The sequence below is a fragment of the Emys orbicularis genome, chromosome 11 (genome assembly GCF_028017835.1).
Source record: "Emys orbicularis isolate rEmyOrb1 chromosome 11, rEmyOrb1.hap1, whole genome shotgun sequence".
Taxonomy (NCBI): domain Eukaryota; kingdom Metazoa; phylum Chordata; order Testudines; family Emydidae; genus Emys; species Emys orbicularis.
This window is the reverse complement of record NC_088693.1, coordinates 64,272,528-64,295,702: the sequence shown is the minus strand read 5'-3', so window position 1 is coordinate 64,295,702 and position 23,175 is coordinate 64,272,528. Positions and strand designations below refer to the sequence as shown.

The 23,175-nt window shown below is 43.6% G+C and overlaps 1 protein-coding gene across 22 annotated transcripts in view; it reads right to left on the bottom strand.

The window, feature by feature from the left end:
• Nucleotides 1-19,847, bottom strand: part of MAP2 (microtubule associated protein 2) — a 97,734-nt gene extending 77,887 nt beyond the window's left edge. For all 22 annotated transcript variants that reach the window (XM_065412954.1, XM_065412957.1, XM_065412958.1 and 19 more), the window contains exon 1: nucleotides 19,586-19,847. In XM_065412954.1, coding sequence (XP_065269026.1) covers nucleotides 19,586-19,847 — 262 coding nt within the window. The remainder of the gene's footprint in view (nucleotides 1-19,585) is intronic.
• Nucleotides 19,848-23,175: the final 3,328 nt, after the last annotated feature.

Here is a 23,175-nt window from a genome sequence, read left to right as displayed (position 1 = left end):
TGAATAAGGGACTCTCCTTTCAGTTGCAGTCCTTCTGCCTCTAACCTCCTGGTCTTCAGGAAGCCACCCTCACATGCATTCTCTCTTCAGCAGTCAATGCTCCAAGCCTTGCCCAAAAGGACTGATGTTAGCACAAGTGTTTTGCCAGCTAATTAATTTTAAAGGCTATTTCCCCCCTCAAAAACGAGTGATATTTGGAATTAGCTATGTGACAGATGATGTCCTGTTCTACAGAAAAAAGCAAAAGCCTATCAACTCCTCCAGCAGAGGGAAGACATCAGGAAAAAAAATGCCACAGGCAGGAAGGAGAGAATTAAACATTGAAATTAAGAATTCACCAGTCTTATGCCACAGGCTAGCAAAAGGAAAGTTAAGATCGTGTAAAGGGCAGTTTTACCCATTTATCTTTTGTCTCTGGGTGTATAATACTTAGCCCTTTTCATCCATAGATCACAAAAACGGGTAAGAAATACTACCCCAATTTTACAGGTAAGGGAACAGAGGTACAGGAAGATTAAGGACAAAAGAGGCCAATGATTCTGAGCACCTCAGTTTTTGAGAGAGACTGTCATAACTATAAAGGGAAGGGTGGCAGCTCTCCTGTGTACAGTGCTGTGGAATCCCTCCTGGCCAGAGACTCCAAATCCTTTTACCTGTAAAGGGTTAAGAAGCTCGGGTAACCTGGCTGACACCTGACCCAAAGGACCAATAAGGGGACAAGATACTTTCAAATCTTGGGGGGGGAAAGGCTTTTGTGTGTGCTCTTTGTTTTAAGGGGTTGTTCGCTCTTGGGACTGAGAGGGACCAGACATCAATCCAGGTTCTCCCCATCTTTCTAAACAAGTCTCTCATATTTCAAACTTGTAAGTAAAAGCCAGGCAAGGCGTCCTAGATTTACTTTGTTTTCTCAACTTGTAAATGTACCTTTTACTAGAGTGTTTATCTTTGTTTGCTATACTTTGAACCTAAGACAGAGGGGGGTCCTTTGAGCTCTTTAAGTTTGATTACCCTGTAAAGTTATTTTCCATACTGATTTTACAGAGATGATTTTTACCTTTTTCTTTAATTAAAAGCCTTCTTTTTAAGAACCTGATTGATTTCTCCTTGTTTTAAGATCCAAGGGGGTTTGGATCTGTATTCACCAGGAGTTGGTGAAAGGAAGGAGGGGGGAAGGGTCAATTTCTCCTTGTTTAAGATCCAAGGAGTTTGGATCTGTATTCACCAGGGAATTGGTGAGAGGTTTCTAAAAGCTTCCCAGGGTAGGGAATGGTGGCAGCGGACCAGAACTAAGCTGGTAGTTAAGCTTAGAAGTCCTCATGCAGGCCCCCACTCTTGTACCCTAAAGTTCAAAGTGGGGATACAGCCTTGACAGAGACACTTTGGGACTGATTTTCATTAGTGCTGAGTACCCAGCGCTCAAAGCGGAGGCAATGAAATCAGCAGGTCAGGTGCTCCGCGTCTCTGAAGACCATGCCACACGGCGTCTCAAGCTGAGCACCCAAAAATCAAGGCATTTGAAACCAGTGGCCACTTCTGAAAATTTTACAGTGAGTGACTTGCCTAACTTGGAGAATCAATGGCAGATCCAGGAATAAAACACAGGCCTCCTGACTTCCAGTCCAGGACTCTCATAAAAACAACAACCAGACGAGCACACAAAAGAAACACCCCTGTAATGTGCTTATGAAAAAAATCCTAGAATGTCATGGTTTATTTTAGTCCTATTGCTGGAAGAGTTATTTCCCCGACCTTGTGATGAAGAATGCTTTTTTGCTTCTACTTTTTTAAAACAATGGGCCATATTCTCAGCTGGTATAGAATGGTCATAGCTCTGGGGAAATCACTGGAGCTATGCTGAGATACACCAACTGAGAATATGCCCCTTTGTTCTGATGTTATATTGAAACAACAAATGTAGAGTAGCAGTCAAAAAGGGTACAAATTACTCATACAACACAAAATCAGACATTTCCCTCATATTACATGATCAAGTTTAATTTTTTTTTAAATTAACATAACTTTACAGAATTCACATATCTGCTCTCAAATGGATTTAGTGGGAGCAAATATTTATCTATAAGTAGGTCCTTGATTTTGATGTCAGTAACATCCACAATAATTGGCAGGAGGATGTGAAAGGCAAATAATGGGAATGTAGGGTTTCAAGTTAGCCTCCCAAGCCAGAACTTTTTTTTTTTTTTTTTAATAAACAGCACCACAACAAACCTCCCCTCCATTATCAACACTTTAACTATTTGACGGCACAAGGTGCAGGGCAATGGTGAATCTTTTTTGCACCCCATGTTTTATTTTACAGTATTTAATGGGAGGCACTGGATGACTTCTCCAAGGCTTTTGACTTTATTTGCAAGATGAACCTGGTGGAGAACCAGCCCTTTTGGGTTAGACTGTGTGGGATACTGCCCATCACACGGTTTAGACATTGATGTAACAATGTAACAATTTTCATACAATATAGCATTTATAAAAGGATGATATTGTGTCTCGCATTTGATGGAGGTGTCGACATGAATTACGCTGCTCTTCAGAGTTCTTGGCCCTTATCGATAAATTAAATATTTTGCAATTGACTTCGGTGAAAGTATCAAGGGGTTTTATTGGATGCCTTGAAGTTTACTTCCTGAGGCTGACAGACTTTGATTCCCTGAAGAAAGAATCTTGACCTTATCTTTCTCTCCTTATGATCTCAATAATCTTAATATGTGGGATCAATGCCTAAAAACCTAATTAATCATTCTGGTAAAATCTCCTCCATTCTCCCCAAAGTCTCAGACTTTCTGTCTGTCTCTCTTGCTAGATTCATCTCCTGGTCTACTGATCTCCTTTCCTGAAGTCACATTCCTCTTTAGTCTGTTCCTGCCCACCTCTCCATCTCCCACACCCTATCTCCTTTCCCAGTGTCTGCTTTTCACCAGCCACTTCTTCCCTTTCTCTCTCTTATATATATCCTGGCTCCTCTCCTGGTTCCACTTCCACTCTTTTGTTCTGTTGTTTAGTTCATCCCATCTCCTATATCAGGATCTCCCTTCCTTTCTTTCTCACCAGTTATACTTCTTCAATTCTAGGTCTCCAATTCTGCTCTCAAGTGAGTTGCCCTCTCGTTCAACTTGAACTCCTTGTGATCACAGTTCTCCTTGGTTTGGTTCCATCATCTTCTATTGGCTCTCCTCAGTGTGTGTTTCAGCTTCACTGCCCTTACTGTGTGTTTCCCTGATCAGTCAGACTCTTTAACAGTTATTTTAAGATTGTACAGCAGAAACTCCAAATCTGAAGGCACACAAGTGGCCAAATACACAAAAGACCACTCATCCTGTGTGCCAGGAACCATCTTGAAAAGCTTTAATTAACCACGCCTCCCATCTCCCCAAACACACACAATGTATGTTCATTAATCAAACGCCCCCAGAACGTTGTCTATTGGCTGCAAACCAGAACATCACAGGGTTAGTTCCTTTACCATCTCCTTAAAATACAAAGGTCAAATAAAAGTTAAATAAAGTGATGCTTTAAAAATGGCTGCTCATTATTGTACATATTTTGCTCCCTGTGTCTTCTGAGTCATATCTTCTTAACTTTACTGTCTGCAACAAAATTTTTACTATTGCCAGCACTCCAGAGCCAATATGAATGCAGGAAAAACAAGCTGTATGCTATTCTGTCTGATGCATCATCAACACAATTTCCAGCTGAAGCGTGATAACAAAAACACTTTGTGCCAGACCCTCAGCAAGTGCAAATCAGCACAGTTCCGTGGACTTCAATAGAACTATGTTGCTTCACGCTAGCTAAAGGTGCCATTAATATATAAGAAAACAGCTACATTTTTCTATACAAAGACCAGCCTTCAGTAATCACAAAGGAAAAAATGCTTTGACTTCAAAACAGCAAATCTGATACAGAATTTGATATTTAATCCATTGAAGGAGATTAAATATGGGAAACCAACATCTTGCTTTTACACTTACTTTTCTGAACCTCAGTGAATTTTAATTTATTTAAATAAACAGATTTCTAGGGCCAAACTGTCTGCTGATGCAAATGGATGAACTGCCATTGAAGTCACTGGACTTGCAGCCATTTACCTGAGCAGACTATTTGACCCTTAAAGTTCCATTTCACTATCCTGCATAGATAATTTAATTACATTTCACGTTGTTTCCTGCAAGCTTTTTTTAAAAAAAAATATAAAAGAATGCCACACAAACCATCTTGCATTTAGGTTAAAAGGTAACATTGACATTAATGCCCAGCACACATGGTTTATTGTTATCCCTTGTTTCAGTGACTGAAAATCATTTTCTGTCAATGCAGCATAATTCTGACACTTCCCATTAGAGGTACGGTAACATGTAAATGCAGTAGTAGAATGCCCTTTTCCCCTTAAGGCTCACACTACCAGTCAGACACTGCTTAAGCAACTAGCCCTGCAATGCAGCACCAGCTGCACAGCTAATCGGCTCTGAGCATTAATTCCCAAAGTACTACCCTAACTGCATTAAGGCAGACGTCCTTCTCTTACTGATTGCAAGGAATGATGTTGCATATTTATACGCATGCACAGAGGGTAGATCCAGCAGAGCAGATTCCCTCAGAATTTTGCATACAAATGATTGGAATCCCATGGAAGAATCCAAAGTCACAAGGAGTTGAGTTTGTTTTAGAGCAATTCTTCTCCCTTCTGAGGTTTCTGTCCTGTTCATGTTTTCTGTACTGTCTCTCTGTGCTGGCACTGTCCACACGAGACTGGACTCATTAAGGAATATGCCCTGCTAGGTCATTATCCCTGACCCAGATTGATCCCTGACTATTTACAATGCCGTTTCCCAGCCCGCGGCTTAGTACAATCAATGCCCATCCCTAAATAAAAAAGGATCAGAGAAGATTAAAACCAATGTAAAGAGACCATGAGAAATAATTTATGATCCTGATTCAATAAAGAGGATCCTGTATGGCAAATGAAGGGGAAATGGGTTATCAGTCAATCTCTTTGATTTAAAACTATATGCCAAGGCAATAATAAAAGCAACATTGGGTCAAATTCTGAGTTTGTTTAATCTGACAGTCTGTAGCATATAAACCTCAGACAGCATGTAACTAGCTTCACACACAGTTGATTGATCCTGAAGAGGTCCAGGTCCAGTGTGGATAGGGGCATGTAGTGGGGCGGCTCCCCGCACTCCAGCGGGAAAAGGGTTAAAGTCAGCCCTGGGAGAAGGTTGTGTCTGAGAGCTGCTAAGCTGGGCTGATGGGGGAAGTGGCCGCAGCTGGGCCATGTCCCAATCAGGCCACAGCTGGCCTGTATAAAAAGGCTGTGAGAGCAGGGCCTGGCTGCCTGTGGAAAGGGCACTAGGAGTGAAACAGGGCTGGGGAGAGCCAGAGGAGCACGGGAGCTCCAGGCTGGCAACTCCCCAGGCTGCAGGGCCTGGTCCAAAGCTCATAGAGGTACTGGGAGGCAGAGGAAGGCAGCAGGTCTGAACCCCCTTGCCTATGATGAGTGGCTTTTACACTGCAGTCTGCCAGGGAGCGGGGGCTTGGTGATGACTGGCAGTAGCCCAAACTGAGGCAAGGTGGGGATTAGAGGGTTGGGGGTTTCCCAGAGAGGGGAGACCCATAGAGACTGGTGGGGATATTGCCAGGGGGCAGCCCCCAGGTAAAGGGGAGCCGGGGTCCGGGAGGGACACGAGGACCAGCGGGAAACCGGCCTGCAGAGGGCGCCCCGGAGCTGGAAAAAGAGCTAATTCCCAACGACCAGCAGGAGGTGTCGCAGGGGTGAGTCCCACACCGTTACAGGGCAAGAAGGAGATTTGCATCGATTCCATAAGGGGAGGTGCAAGAAACACACTCCTTGGTGCCAAATCTAAGCACCTCTTCATGCCTCCCGGGCAGAACCGTTTCCTCCACACAGCCAGGATTTGTACTAGCTTCCATCTCCATGGTGCCTAGGAGGGCTCTGTACGGTGGAGTTTACTGGGACCAGGATTTGGTTCATTGTGAGCAGTGGGAGATGCTGACCTAGAGGGACATTTTGAATGTTGACATTAGAGGGGGAAAGGAATGAAGAAGAGGAAGAGCTATGAAAGCCCCAGGATAGAAAGCAGGGAGTAACAGGTGATAAGGGAGAAAGCGAGGGGGGAGGAATAGCTCAGTGGTTTGAGCATTGGCCTGCTAAACCCAGGGTTGTGAGGTCAATCCTTGAGGGGGGCACTTGGGGATCTGGGGCAAAATCAGTACTTGGTCCTGCTAGTGAAGGCAGTGGGCTGGACTCAATGATCTTTCAAGGTCTCTTCCAGTTCTAGGAGATGGGATATCTCCATTAATTATTATTATTATTAGAGAGAGAGAAAAGTGAGAGGAAAAGAAAAGAGTGAGGGGCTGACATGATAACCAACTAAAATATCAATGTATATTTAAATAAAAAGGGGGGATTGTACCAAGAGAATAGAACAGTTTCTCCTGCCTGGTTTCTCCTACCATTACAGCTGACCAGCAGTTAGCATAGGCACCATTGCATTGGGCTCAGCCCTGACATGATGCAATCATTGTGGGTGAACTGGCCCCGTCTCTAGCGTACAGTCTAACACACGCTTATGAAAACAGTTTTGATACATCAGCTCTACCAGCACCTCTCCATGGGACAGGCAGCAGAAATTGCTGTTCTTTAGTAATGTTTCTGTTTAGAAGCATGCACTGTATGGGAGCAGGAGCTTGAAGTTAGTTTTATCAACACTTTAGACAGCACTGTACTTGAAAACTGCACCAAAGTGATCCAGTACTGGCATGAATTAGTTTCAAGGAATGAAATGTGACCGGTTTCCTCCCCCCACCCCCACCCCACTAAAATATACACTGGCTCTGAGTGAAATTGATTTCTGTAAAGTATTGAATCTACTCAGTGCCAAGTGAAAATGACTTTCTGAAAGCAGTTATCAGGTTTTCTTTCTTAGAGATAATGATATCTCATGCTCACTTTCCATACCCTCTGTGTGGTTGCCTGCCCAGCAGATAGCTTTCAAGTTTTCACTAAGTGTGTTTCCAAAGATAGGAGGAGGTTCATTCATACAATCTGATCTACACAATTGTGGCCTGGTGTCTTGATTTTGTGCACGTCAACAAACAATTCCTTGCACCTGACAGTTCTTTTGGCATATTCTATGCAACGCATGCCTGGAATAATAATAAATAAATCGAGACTTTGCATTTCTGCAGTGCCTGATCTGAATGTGCTTTACAAACACAGCTAACCTAGCCTCATAACAACTCTGAGAGGAAAATGCCCTTATTATCATTTTACAGATGGGAAACCAAAGCACAGAGAGGTTTAAGTGACTTGCTCAAGGTCACACAGGGAGTCAATGGCCGTACTTACCCAATCTCTCTCCCTATCTACCCTGACTCCCCTAACCTTGAGAAGCAAACGTCTAAAAAGATTCTCACTTCCTTTGTCAGACAGTCTGAATCTAGCTCAGAACCTTTGCAGAGAGGCTGTGCAGCTTGCAGCGGGTCCACTTCTGAATGCTAAATAAGCTCCCAGACTACATACTTGCTCTCAGCGGAGCTTAAAAAGAAATCTCAGACAGTGCACTGAGATGTTGGCATGGCAACGTGGAAGAGAAAATCTGCACCCCCCGGCATTCTTAGATGCAACAGCAGCTTGTTTATGTGACTTGTTATTTTTTAAATGATTTGATGGCAGCCCTCTTTGCTTGGGAGATTAGGGAGCATATCTTGCTTTGTATGCATAGGCATATATTTAATCTTTGCATGCCACGGTGTACCTGCATTTAACTAGACACATATCTGGGCTGGGGGGAGGGGGAGTACGTGCCGCTGGCTGTGCTGGAGAGAGGCTGGTCTAAGTCACAGTGTCCTGCATTTGGGTTTGCGATTGTGGTTAGCAGTGAATTAATAGAGCATCAAAACCACAGACATTCGTTACCATAAAATGAAAAGGAGAGAAAGTGATTTGAAATTAATATAGGTGACTCGGTTAATGCCCTGCCCAGGGGTGGTGGTAAACATTGGCAGAGCTTCCCTGCACCAGGATCCTCAGGGACCACAAAGCTCATAACTGCCTGAGGCTGCTAGCAAAGGACACGGAAACTTTAAAATGAGGTAAGCAATATACACTAAACCCTCTTGGGGCACAGTCAGCCAGTGGAGTTACTCCAGGGATGAATTTGCCTGCTTCTTTGGAAGGAGTCATAAAGGAAAACCTGCAAAATTTCACCCACCTAGCTATTTTAACTCCGATTACAACAAGAACTGTCAGAACCACTGCAAAGCAAAGCTTTATGCTTGTTTAATTGACCATCAGACAAATCCTCTGGCCTCAGATCTGCACTTGGATGGGAGATTATACCCTAGCATGGACCAAGATGATAATGAAGTTTAATTGATAATCTAAAGACCCCTTGCCATCATCCCTCCCCGCTGAACTTTGTAATGCACGCCTGCGTTTTTGCCATGCTGCCAAGCAAACAGGCCTTCATTCTGCTTGAATGAGAGAAACAAAAGACACTGCCTTTGGTACAGTGGGAGTGAGGGTGTGTCATGACAGCTATCTTTCCTGCTTGAGCCAGCTGTGTCGTTTGGAGCCACCGGCAGCCATCAATTTAGCAACGTCTGATGGAGAACTGACAAGTCGCTCCAGCCTCAGCTTCTCTCAGCGGCATGTTGCGAATGCTAAATAAGCTAAAATGGCCATAATAGGCTGAGATGACATTTTGTTCACCACCAACTTATGCACATGGCCCCGATTCAGGAAGGGCATTTAAACACCTGCTTAACTTTGACTCCAAAGGGACTTAACCACATAGTTAAAGCTGAGCACATGCTTACATGCCCTTCTGGATTAGGGTTGCTTTCCTGAACCAGCGCCACGGCTGGTTTATATAATTACTTTTTCTAATTTCTGGTATCCTTGTGCCCTTTCCCCTTCCCCTCCTGTTGTGTATCTTGCCCTAACTTAGATTGCAAGTTCAGGGTGGGAGATGGTATTTTCCTATGTGTTTTGTGGCACGTAGCACAAAGGGCATCTCTGACTAGGCCAACTGCACTAGGCCCTGGCTGCTGCTGTGATACAACTTAAAAATAATCATTATAAAATTCTCAGCCTTCTTTATGCAAGTGAAGAATCAGCCAAGTGACTTGGCAGTATGCCCTGCACAGGAGATGCTGAGTAAGAGCATCGTCAGCTCTACTGCTCCTTGGTCATTTGAGCTCAGGTGACGAGCAGAGGGGTTTGAGGAGGGAGACAGGTAGCTATTCACAGTACAAATGCTCTTGGCACCACTAAGGAGCTCTGCTGTTGGCCTCAGAGGATGAGCAAGACAGTTGCAAGAGACAGAGCTAGAGAGACACCTCTTGTGGAGGGGCAGGGTGACCTGGCAAATGGAGTGCTGGGAGCCTGGAATCTATTTCTGGCGCTGCCACTACTGCTGTGTGAGCTTGGGCAAGTCACTTCACCTCTCTGTGCTGCAATTTCCCCTCCCATCCTTTGTCGGTCTTGCCTACCTAGATTAAACTCTTCAGGGCAGGGATTGTCTGTTGTTATGTGTTTGTACAGCTCCTAGCACAATGAGCCCTGACCTTGATTAAAGCCTCAAGACACTACTGTAATATCAATCATACTACTTCTGATACTCTAGTAATGGCGGAAGCAGATTGGCCCATTGCACATAATGAGGAGAGAGTCTCAAAACTCCTACTAGACCAGCCACTAATGTGGGACAGAGGCAGTAACACTGGAAGGCAAAGTTCTGTCCAAGGAGGGAGGATGGGGATTATCAGCAATAAACAAATCAGCCCACCGTAGTGACTATAGCCAGGGTCTGCCTCTTTGTTGAGTGTACTTTAATGGACAGGATATTCCTTCTTCACGCAAGAAGTGAAGGATGAAGCACAGAATCAAAAGCAGCAGCGATCTGTCAATTTCACATCCCTCACAGTAGAAGCTGGCTATACCAGAATGATAAGAGCATCATTAGAAATTTTTAAAAGGCCGTTTCAGTGAATACAGGTTTTAGGATACATCATGCATTAAGAGCATGGTTGGAATGATATGTTGTGAAAGATTTTTCAGCCACATGTCAGCCTTGCTATTCCAGTTGTTATATCAATGGGCTCTCCAATGCCATTACTGATGATGTTATCTGGGAACATCAACTGCAACAAGTTAGCCCTCTTGTTGCCATGACTACAGAGTTGTATTCAGCTCACATCTCCATCCTGAAAGAATCTTAGCTATTTATTCCTGGTTCTCTTATTATGCTAACATTATAAGAAAGAACACATTACAACTAATTAAAATAATAAATGGGGCCAATTTATTTATTTATTTAACCAATACAACTCATTTGTTGTCTCTTCCAGCCAGAGTCAACCTTGAGGTATGTGACTGTAACTTCCGTGGAGTTATTCTACGAAGGCTGGTGTAGGATGGGATTGTCAAAAGTGCCTGAATGATTAGAAGCATAGGCTGGAATTTTAAAAGGCGTTTTATGGCATTAGATGATTGACAGGTGAATTTCAATGGGTGCCTAACTCCCTCAGGCATCTTTGGAAATCCCAGCCATAAAAGTAGTTGTGCTCCTAAGTCACTTAGGAGCTTTTGAAAATCCTTCCCTTAGGCATTCATGGACAGACTTTTCAGAAGTGTCATTACCTACATTGGGGCCAGATTTTCCAAAGAGCTCAGCTCCCATTTAGGAACCTAAATAAGCAGGCATTCATCACACAGCGGCTCTCGCTGCTCTCAATAGGCGCTATTGGGTGCTGAGCTCTTTTGCAAATCTGGACATTTCATGTAGGTGCCTAGATGGGAGCTGAACCCCTTCTAAAAGTCTGGCTGAGGACTTTCGAAAATCTGCTTCACCGCTTTTCTATACATTGAAGCAGACGAAGAGTCAGCATCCAGGCAGCATGGCAACCTTGTCAGCTCAGAGAAGAGACATGATCTTAAAAACAGCACTCTGTAATGAAAAGGGGTGGCAAAGAGTTAAAATACAGCTCCCCAAATACTAAAAGAGACAGTGACTGATTTATGAAATTCCTCAGAGGGAGGGGGAAAACCAAACACGGGTGAGGATTGAACATCTTACCAAACTTAACAAATGATCATGAAAGCCACAGAAAAAGACCGAGGCAAGGGCAAATGCATTTGCAGCAGTTATTAAACAAACAGAGCTAGGGGACAGCTATTTTAGAAGGTGGGAGGGAGAATTACCCTGGCCTCATTCCCAGTCTCCTCCAAATGAACCACTGAGGAGGGGCTATACAAGAGTCTTAACAGAGAATGGGGAAAAGTATTTCCCAAGGAATGCCCCAAAGAGCTTGCACTCGAAAGCTTCTGTCTATGCCTTCTCCAACAACATAATTTGATCACGTCTGATATATTCAGACAAGATGTCACAGAGAATGAGATTCATGTTACTTCTAACATGCAGTGCATGAATTTCAGATCTGTGAAATGCAATGTATGTTTGCTAGTGTCTATCAGCAAGCAAGATGCATGGTGTATAGTAATTACTATCACAATTTCCTGGGGAAAAGGAGAGAGACTGGCATGCTTAATTAAAGCTTCGTCCCTGTGGGACTTACCAATGAAACGATAAGAAGTATTCTTTGAGCTTTTTAAAAATAATGAATGAAAGGGAGTAAACACAAAAATCAGATTTATCTTTAGATCTCACTGATTTTCCTTCTTCCGAGCTGTTTCATTTGCTTCTCCTACCTCTTGTACTTTGTTCTAAATCTATTCCAACTGAAAATGCACAGTTGAAACAAAAGGCAGGGAGGTCTCCCCCCGCATGCCAGATGTCATACAACTCCGGCTGGAGCCTGAAGATGCTGTTTTAATTCTATTAACACTATGTCAGCTTCAAAACTGCAAGGGCTGTGGTGCAGTGTGAATAGCTGAATGAAGAGGAGAAATGCTGCAGTAATGTCGGGACTGCCAAAATCATCAACTCCCACTGTCCAAGCTCCCCTGGAGGGCAGAAGACTGATGCCAACAAAAGCCCCGTTTGCTTGCTTGCTGGTGCTGTGGAAGTATCATGATTAGTGTGTGTGCATGTCAGAGAGTGAGAGAGAGACAGGGTAGGAGAAAGGAAGATTAAATTAGGGAAGGGATCAGAGGGAAAAAAGTATGAATGTATCAAGGACAAATTGATTACCAGGCTGAGGCAATTTCAGTGCGAGGGAAGTTGGTATACACATCCTACTGTGCTCATGAGGCTCAGTTCAGCCCCCAGACTCTCCCAATTAGGCTTGACAAATGCAGCAGCTTTTGGAAGCAGGTTTGCAGACGTGCCAGAGTCAAAGTGGGGAGAGGGTGCTCTGGCTCTCTTTGGGGCTGCTGGCCTGGTCCAGCTCCCATTAAAGTCAATGGAAGGTTTCCCCACTGGTTTTCAGTGGGAGCTGGGTCAGGCCCCAGCTGAGTACTAAGTGCTAGTGAACTTGAGCAAGTCTCTGAATCACCCCCCGTGCTGCAGAGTCAGCACAAGCAATTGCGCACAATTGCTCCACTTGACTGGGCTCAGACTCCACATGGCAGTGCGGTCTCTCAGCATTGCCTGGAGGAAGATTACAGTGTTTATAAGGAGGGAGTGCAGGGGCCAGACACAGACATGAGAACCTACATTGTACGGTACTTAGTTTTATTGCGGTGATATTCTTTCTGACCCCAGGAGTACAGTATTACCAAGCAGACTGGTGGTTCAGTGTCCTCACAAGTATGTCTACACAGCCCACGACAGCTGTAAAAGTGGCTGAGTATACAAGCTTTTGAGCAACTACACAGCTGTTTTTAGAATGATAGCGTGAACCCCGGGAGACTGAGTCCATTGATGGGCTGGGAGGTTCGCTGCTGCAGGCTGTGTAGATGTACCCATGGAGTGCTGCCCTGGGGGAGACCCAGCTTTGATTCCCGGCATGGTGTATTCGCTGCCAGGGGCAGCGGGCCCTTAGAATGCTGAAATGGCTACGGGTGCCTTTCCGTGGGGGTTGGGGATGAGACCAGCCCTGGCCAGACTCCTCAGCCAGGAGGCCTGACATCTGTGAATTGTGAAGCCTAAGCAACCGAGGGCAGTGTGCAGGAAAACAGTAGTATGGATCGGGGGGCTTTGTCCGTGTGATACTGTATGGTGGTTAAAGTGGGCGTGAGCGTGCTCTCGATCACCGTCTCTCTCCTTGGGAAATGAGAGTCTCAAAGCCAACTTGCAGGTACACACTGCTTCTGTTCCTCAGATTTAGTAACTGTTCCAGGATGGCCCTTCGGTGCAGGATCCCCAGCTGCTTCTCTGGAGAGAGTTAATGCCTGTTTACAGACTAATGGGTCAGGGAGGAGTTTTGTAAACATATTTCTTAAATGTCTCCATGCAGCAGTGATCACGATTAACCGCTCTATAAAATGAACAGCCCAATCAGGAAGTACGTGAATTCAGAGGGTAACAGGACTTGCTTCTCCCCAGGTTTCTTTTCAGGCCATTCTCCCCTCACTGCCCTGAATTAGCTCCCCTGAGGCAGTGCTCATTGTTTCTAGCAGGGCAGATGTTATTTCATCACTTTCTTTTTACTGTCACTACTTCCTTTTTGCGTGTGTCTCTTCTGTTTCTCTACTGTTTTCTGCCTCTTCCTTGCCCCCTCGCTCTGCCACCAAACTCTTTCTCTCTCCCTTTCTTTTATGCTCATCTCTCCATTCCCTTACCACAGGCCCTGTATCCCTCCCAATCCTTCCGTTCAGCCTCACTCTCCGCTCGACCCCCAAGTTCACTCCCTCCCGTTACCTCCCCAATTTCCCCTAATAGTTCTACATTCCCCTTCTCCTCCTGTGTCACCTAATTCCCATATTTTACCAATCTCTGGGCCCCACCAAAACACCATAAACCCCCCACCGCAGAGCCCAACCATCTATCATGTACTCCCTCCCATACACCTCTCCAGTGGATTTATATTCTCTGGAGAAGGAGGCTGGGCTAGTCACTTGTCTCACTGTTGGGCTATGGTCTCTGCTGTAATTTTTCAGCAGCCTGTCCTCTCTCCGAATATTAGGGGGTTGTGCAGATCAATGAAGCACTCCATGTTTGTCAGTCTGTCAGGACCAGCATTCGGCACATTGGCAAACAGCCATTTCTTCTCTGACATGGGATAAGACAACAAAGTACCCCGGCCCAGGCCACTATCCTGTGGCTCTGATAATGTCATTCCGGGAACTCTCTCAAGTTGTTAAAAAGTAATTCATCAGGTAACTACATGAGCAATCCAAACCCCCTACGTTATAGCCCTACTTTAGGTATATCATGAAGAAAGAGCTCAATTAACTGAGTCATTATACATAACGACACATTAAAACGGCTTATAAGGAAAAGATTTTACAATGAATCCAGCTATTTTTACCTCCAATTATATAAATTGGCCAGATTAGTCATCACATTACTGAATAAAAAAGAAATTCAATAACAAATACATTTTAAACATACTAAACAAGCCCGATCATTTAAAGTCCTTTGCAAGTTAAATATGTGTTGGATTTTGAATTAATAACCAACTGAAGGTGTTGTGAGGCATCGATAGGATTCCAGAGCTATCCCTTCCAAATTCCTGACCAGGACTTTTCAGTGACCAAAGTGCTACTATCGCAGATTTTACAATGAGCCAAGTGCATGCTGGGAGAAGACACTCCAAGATTATTCAGGACTGTGCAGATACTGATTCAAAGCCCACTGAAGTCAGTCCACTCAACAGTGAAGTACATATTTATAAAGTTTATACAGTAATACTCCCTTTAGAACACATATTTCACATAACAACAGTTGGCTTCATGAGAGCTACAGTTCTGATCCTGTATTCCTGGAGCGCCCAATATATTCATTGAAATTAATGGGGTGTGTGCACACACACACACACACTTACTGATTTATATGAGTATTTTGGGTGTTCCAGGAATATATATAAATCAGGGATCTCTGGATCTATTCTATTCTCAAGAACTGATAATGAAAGAATACATTCATTTTATAGAAATAATTCATAAAATATCACTGCCAACACTTGCACTCTGTGCTGGCTACGAGTGGGGTAATTGGTGCTCTTGGAGTGCCAGAACATCTGACTTTCACAGTACTGTTCTCACAGTATCTCATCATCACAATCTCTCCTCTCAACAAGGCAGCTTGCCAACCAAGCCTGATTTCATTCTTTCTTTAGATTACAAATTTGGTTGATAAAGGTATCTGTACAGATGTAATATACGTAGACTTTTTGCGGCTATGTCTACATTACAGCAGTAAGTCGACCTACGCTACGCAACTCCAGCTACATGAATAACGTAGCTGGAGTCGACACATCTTAGGTTGAGTTACTGCGGGGGGTCCCGTCGATTTACCTTACTCTTTTCGTCAGGGGTAGAGTACAGGGGTCGACTGGAGAGTGATCTGCTGTCGATTTGGAGGGTCTTCACTAGACCCACTAAATTGACCACCGGTGGATCAATCTCAGAATGTCGATCCCGGCTGTAGTGCAGATGTAGCTTAGTATTGCATGACTTTCTGATTACAAAATAAGCACTATACAGTATCAATGAAGCACATGTTAAATGGGAGAAAAGAAAGAAGGCCGAAGTGGACACCTTTATATACAAGGAATCTGCTATGCTACTGCCCTTCCTTACACTTTATACAACAAAACGACACCAAGAATGACTTTCTAAGGACTATTCCGCAAGCTTAAAGCTGGATCCTGCCCCACTCAGTCTTATGCCACTGATTTAAACGGGGGGCAAGATCAGGCCCCGAGTCTACCCCGCTGCAGTACCCTCACTTAAATTCCCCTCCATTGATTACCAGTACGATACCAAGGGAGATTAGTCAAAGCCACTGCAACAGGCTGACACAGGGGATTCCAAAATTGAGGTCAGGCTCAGTGAATCTTAGGCAGATGCTGAAAGAGAGACACGGGGGGAGGGGTAGCTCAGTGGTTTGAGCATTGACCTGCTAAACCCAGGGTTGTGAGTTCAATCCTTGAGGGGGCCACTTAGGGATCTGGGGGCAAAATCAGTACTTGGTCCTGCTAGTGAAGGCAGGGGGCTGGACTTGATGATCTTTCAAGGTCCCTTCCAGTTCTATAAGGGGGGAGGGATAGCTCAGTGGTTCGAGCATTGGCCTGCTAAACCCAGGGTTGTGAGTTCAGTCCTTGAGGGGGCCACTTGGGGATCTGGGGGCAAAATCAGTACTTGGTCCTGCTAGTGAAGGCAGGGGGCTGGACTCGATGACCTTTCAAGGTCCCTTCCCGTTCTAGGAGATGGGATATCTCCATTAACTACAACACAACAGTAAATTTTAACGGCGCAACCCTAAGCATGTCACTTGCGGTGAGGTATTATACATGCTTCAGTGATCACGGTTATTTCCCCCTTCAGTTTCAGAGTTGGGGGAGGTGCCTTTGTCTGAGCTGACTACCTCTGATGCTGGCTTTCCTCTCAGCCCTTGAGTTTTACAGCATGAGCTCTGTGATGGGGGGCAGTGCAGGAGTGGAGGAGAGCCATGGCAGAGGGAGGCCACACCATGCCAGGCAGTGTCACGGGTGTTTGGGGTCTACATCTCAATTTCTTACTGGCACCCGAGTTAATCAGAGGCAGGTGAGCCTAGTTAGGCTGAAAGCCTTCAAATGGAACTGAGCTCTTATCAGAAAGGATCAGGCAAGTGTCTAGTGACCAGAAGAGAGGCCCTGTTTGTACTTATGCTTCCATTCAGGTATTTTTTGTCCTGTACTTATAGACTACAGCATGAAGACAGCACAGCCAGGGTTTCTTCTGGTATGTGTTACTGTGGTTGCCCCAGAGAAAAACACGATAAATAAATTTGAAGCCCCAGTTTGGTTTAATTATATTGCTTTACCTTGCCTCCCTGTGCACTTTCAACTATAAGTTCTTAGAAGTGTGTTGTATTTTAGGTTATTATTAATTATTTGTATTAAAGTAGCACCTAGAAGGCCTGACTGAGCTCAGGGCTCCCTTGTGCTAGAAATTGTAGATACATGTAACAAGAGTCAGTCCCTGCCTCAGAGAGCTTGCAAAGTAAATACCTAGATAGACAAAGCGTGGGAGGGTAAATAGAGGTGCAGGGAAGTAAAGAGGCCCAGCCAACCTCACACAGATTAGTGGCAGAGCCAAGACTTGAACCCCGGTCTCCGACCCCCTAGTCTAATGCCCCCGCCATTGGACTACACTGCTTCAACTTTAAATGCCTTATTGGCCAACCCCTTGCCTCTGAAAGCATCACCTAAAATATAAGAGAAATTACGGAATTAGCAAGATGTTTGCTGCTCTGCGCTGCCAGAGCCTCATCCCATCTCATTCCCCATCTGGACACTGTACAAGTAGATTATAAGGCCTATCTTAGGTGCTTATATGGCTCCCATCACTGTAGCATTGTATTTATCCTCACAACCCTCCAGTGAGGTAGGGCAATGGTATTATCCCCATTGTACAGATGGGGAACTGAGGCCCAGAGAAATTAAGTGACTTCCCCCAGGTCACACAGGGAGTCTATGGCAGAGCAGGGAACTGAACCGTGACCTCCCAAGAAAACATGACCTATCAGGAAAGGCTGAAAGAATATGGCATGTTTAGCCTACAGAAGAGAAGACTGAGAGAGCCTTTGACAACAGCCTTCAAATAGGTATAGTGTTGTTATAAAGGGCTGATGATTAATTGTTCTCCATGTTCAGGGTAGGACAACAAGGGTAGGACAACAAATAATCAGCTTAATTTGCAGCAAGGGAGATTTAGGTTAGATCTTAGGAAAAACTATCCAACTATAAGGATGGTTAAGCACTGGAACAGGCTTCCAAGGGAGGTTGTGGAATCCACATCACTGGAGGTTTTTAAGAACAGGTTCGACAAACACCTGTCAGGGATCATCGACCTGCCTCAGTGCAGGGAGCTGGAGTAGAGGACATTTTGAGGTCCCTTCCAGCCCTATATTTTTACAATTCTGTGTCCCAGGCTAGCTCTGTAACCACTGGACCATCCTTCCTCTAGTACTTGTTGTAAAGTGCCAAGCATACAATATAATAATAAAATATAATGAGCGGAGAGTGTGGGTGATTAAAAAAGCATTATGTACAGAGACAGATTTTCAATTTACGCACCCCTAGGCACAGCATCTTTAGTGCCCCCCCGCCTACAGCTGATCTTTGTGTTGCACACAGTTTTAGAGAGGTCAGGTGCCCCTAGAACGCAGGCACCCTAGGCACGTGTCTACTGTGCCTAACTGGAAATCCGGCCTTGACTACATATGACTATTTGTCGCTAAGTATAGAAGGAAGTTAGATTACTGGGAAGGGAAAGGGATCCTTCTACCCAAAGGACAACCAAGAACATGTCTGCACTAGTGCTTGCACATCAGGTTTACTTTATCGCTGGGCTTTTGAGTTGTTGCTAACCACAAGGATAATCTTTCAACATTTAAATCTATATATTTTTAACAGACCTATCATTTCCAGCACAATCTCTTATGAAACTACTTTAGGGTCTGGAGATTAAAAAGGGTCTGGAGATTAAAAACTGTCCAATTGCTGAGAAATTATGAGTGGCATAAAGTGCTGTCAACAGCCAGTAAATGGTACTAAAATGATCTTCTTAGCATGCATGGATGGATGCATTGAGGGCAGCAGTGCCTGTAAAAGAGAGAAATTCCCTTGTATTGTGCATTTAGGGCTTAAACTGTGAGTTTTGCAAAGGAAAGATTGCTGTTTGCTTCTAAAATAAGATGCCCGTCTTGCATATTTCATTAATTTTGATACAATCAAATTTTTTTTCATCAGGCTGAATCCTAAAGTCCTTATCCAATTTACACACCAATGACACTCCCAATGATTGCAAGGGGAGATATGCCTGTATAAAGTCAGAAAAAACACAGAGGGCCAGAATATGGCACCCTTACTAATGTGAGTAGTCCCTTTCTCCATGAGTAATCTCACTGATTTCAGTAAGATACTACTCAATGGAATGGTGGCAGAATCTGACCCTGAGAAAAGACTTCAGGATTTCCCCTAGGAAAAGGGGAGCATTATCACACAGCAACTGATTGGTTTTTTTGCTTCATGATATCACAATAGGCCTGTCTCTCATCTCCCCTACACCAGAATATCCATGGAGCTCCTTGGGGTTTACACCTGACTTTCACCAGTCAGAAACCAGGCCCAATGTCATATATTATTTAATGTTTATATTAGCGTATTGCCAGCTGTCCTGAATTAGGATCAGGGTCCTGCTATGGTGAGCACGGTACCTACACAGATGAAAAAAACATGGTCCCTGTCATGAAGGGTTTGGGCTACCCCATCAAAGCCCAAAGTTTTATGTTACAAGTCTCTTTTTTGCAGTGGAGCAATTAAAAGGATAGCAAAGGAAGTACTTATAAAAAGCAAACACCAGGGCTTTGCCCTCTGAGAGCTCGCACTGCCCACGTGGGAAAACACAATGTGTTCACCTTCAGACCAAAGTGACCTCAAAGCAAGATATGATAGGAGAAAGGGAGGGTGGGCCGGAGTCTGGCTTTGTCACCTGCTGTTTCTCTGTCTCCTGTGGATAGCTCTCCATTGATCCCATTCTCTTTGGTTCTAGAGTATGTGCCCTGTTGCCCGCGTTCACCATATCCTGCTTCCTCATCCTCTCTGTATGGAAATCCATTGGCACTTCTGACCAGTCCGGCACCTGCACCAGCTTGCTCCTTAATTTCAGGGGAATGCGGGTGTGAAGAAGCCTCTGTTAGTTGACTTGAAGTCCAGTGCGGTGCCTTGGCTTCATCCTTCCTATCATCTGCCATTTTTCCTCTCTTTCTCTGTCCTGTAATTACATTAGTAAGATAGATCAGCAGTGATCCGGGGATGGTTTCCCCGGCTCATTGTTTACAACCCTAGCATAGCACATACACATTTCTCAACTACATTGTCAGGGAACCCCAAACCACTGCCAGGCAAGGGATTTACAAGTAAATCAAAGTTCACTCTGCACATGACTGAGTTGCTTTAAAAAAGATTATTAAACTGTACAGGCCAGATTCAGATTGACCTCAATGGATTACGCTGGTTTCTGCCACTGAGTTCTTGATGGAAGATCTTTCATGAATCAGTTTTGGGTTCAGTGAGTTCAAAAACATTTGGACATAAGTAATGGCAAATGACTCATTCCTCATGGAAACAATGACATCTCCTGGTGATGGAGGAGGAGAATGTGATGATGACTCTTTAGCTACAGCTACTATTATTAATTATTAGTAGTATTGCAGTAGCACCTAGAAGCTCCAGTTATGGACCAGGACCCCACTGTGCTAAAACAAAAAGATGCTCCTGCCCCCAAAGAGCTTATAATATACCGCTAGACATGGCAGAAACAATATTCATGAATATTCATTTGGATTCTGAACCTACGTTTGCCTTTACCGCATTTAGATCCCTTCTTATTCATGATTTGCAAACGTTCACACACATTTCTTTTGTTCACATAAATGTTTGGGGAATAGCTGCTCTTCATACAAGCCTTTGTGAATAAAGGTATTTATGCATGAACACAAATAATATAACACTTTTCCTCATTTGCTAGTCTCCTGTTTAAAATGTTTCATTCATTCCATCAGGGAGCAGAAAAAGTACCATGGGACTTAGGCTTTGTCTTCACTGTACAAAAAAGTGTGGTTTTATATCCAGAGTTAGCTATCTCAATGGATAATCCTAGTGGAGACAAGGCACAGGAGTTTTTACCTCGATATAGCTAGTCGAGCTAAACCCCAGGTGGGAAGGGCGTCGGGCTGACCTTGACTAGCTAACCAGCTACGTCATGGCTAAAGTTTACTTGCGCCTTATCTCCACTATGATGTAAAATCTTGATGCAAAGAACACACTTTTTTTTTTTTATCAGTGAAGACAAAGCCATAGTTGGCCAATCCCAAAGAGCAAACAGTCTAAGAAAGCAGTTTGCGAACAACAGATAGGCTGAAAATGGCTTGTCAAAACTATTCTGTAGATAGTTAGGATAAACAAACGTATTCACCGGAATCCGGATCAGTTTGTAGCTGATTTGCAAACAGAACAAAAGGCTAAATTGTCTGATAATTTATACACAGCAAATAATTTCCGCCACTCTAATCATATATTGACTTTCTGAGCTACTGACAAATTTTTCTTTTAATGAAAAATCCTGTTGAAATAAGAATATTAGTGTTCAGTTACAATAATAATATCAGTCACTCAGTTTAACCCCCATATAAAAGTGACTAACATATATACTCACCTGCAGAAATATAGCATTGTGTATATTAGGTAATAGATAGCATACTTCTTTGGGGAACATCGGACTGAGTAAAAACCCTATAATATTTTCTCTTTGCTGTAGTGAAAATGGGAAGCTTAGCAAAATCACAAGGTGCATTGGGGTGGACAGAAGGACTTATGCATCTCAGTCAGCCACAAAAATATGATACTGTTTTATATTAACTAGTCCTTGCCCTGTGCTTTCTCCCAGAGCCAATGCTAGGCCTAAGCAGACTAAGCAATTGCTTAGGGCTGCAAACATCTCAAGGGGGCCCTCGATTTACTTGTTTATTATTATTTTCATAAGAATTTGCCTGTTTTAGTATTGTATGTGTGGGAAGGCCCACAAAAATATTCCTGCTTAGGGCCCCCAATGGGATAGCACCACCACTGCTTCCTCCTCTTCCTTTATTCTCTGTTGTAAGTCATATCAATTAGGTTTCTTGTTTAAGAGATTTCAGCTCATACAATGAGTGCCAGGAAGCCATGATGCAGCCATCTCAAGTCAACCTGCAGCCTGGAAAATGTTATTGGTGGAACGGAGGAAGAGAAAGTACAAGTTGGTGCCCTCGTGTACTTGAGGCAGTCATCTGCCTTTAATTCTCGTCATGCTATGAAATTAAAAACATTTTGTGATCAAAGTTCTTTCCAGAAACATGAGAGCATGGGGCAAATTCTTACCGCTGGAGATAACACATTAACACACTGCAAAAATCAATGGACTTCACTAAGGAGGGTCATGTATCTGAGGGCAGAATTTAGCTTGTTCTGTCAAAAAAAAAAAAAAAAAAAAGTATATACCCAGCTGTGTTCCTTTATTAAACTGAACAAAAGCTAACAGAAATATTGACTCAAAGTTTCCATCCACCCATTCAAAGCATTTAGAGCTAGATCCAAAGCTCCTGGGGGTTAATGAGAGTCTTTACATTGACTTCTAAGGGCTTTGGATCCGGCCCATAGATCACAATCTAACTCCAGAGGTTATTGTCTCCAAAAGTGAAGACAATACCGAGAATCATCATGTTGAGAGGGGTTTATACAATAGCAAATGCAGGGAAAGCGTTTCTGATCATCATTTTGATAAAAGTGATGGTTACAATCACAGCGCGACAATTCTAATGCTATTGTCTCCAAGTGTCCCTTCCCCTTCAAGTTACACACTTCTTCGTTCTCTTCCATTTCTGTGGGAAGGGTATTTGCATTCTTATCCATGCTACAGAGAGTCCTCTATGACAGTAACAGAAGTGCTTTCATCTTTAAAAGTAAATATCGTGGGTGGGTTTCAATGGGAATTATGTGTATCTGGGGGCAGAACTTGGCTCAGTATGCATAATAGATGGTTAGAGAGTGAAACATTGCTGAATTCATTCTAGACTCTGTTATTCATAAAGTGCTCTCACAGTTTATAATGCTAGTAGAAACACTGGGAGTGAGTCACAATACTTCTTTGTATTCACTTCAGGGATGACTACTATCCCCAATGTACAAACTGTACCCCTTATACAAATGGCGCACAGGAGAGATGCCATCATGCCCACGTGCACTTTTTATCATGTTTTTACCATTGAATGTATTTAATTCAATAGCAAATTAATTATTCAATTAGTTAATTCAAGGAGAAAAAGTGCAAAGTGGTTAATCACTGTGGCAGTGTTTAAATAGTGTTATGTAAATAAATGAAAAGAATAAAAGGGTCCATCAATCATATAGTTAAAACACATCATTGCTAGAAATTTTAAAAGTCAGTTTGCCTTTTCCACTATAGTTTTCTGGTTTCCTTTCTGAACTGCTATGAAGGCCTTGGAAAATTACAAAGACAGACAGAGCATCCTCTTGAAATGTTAT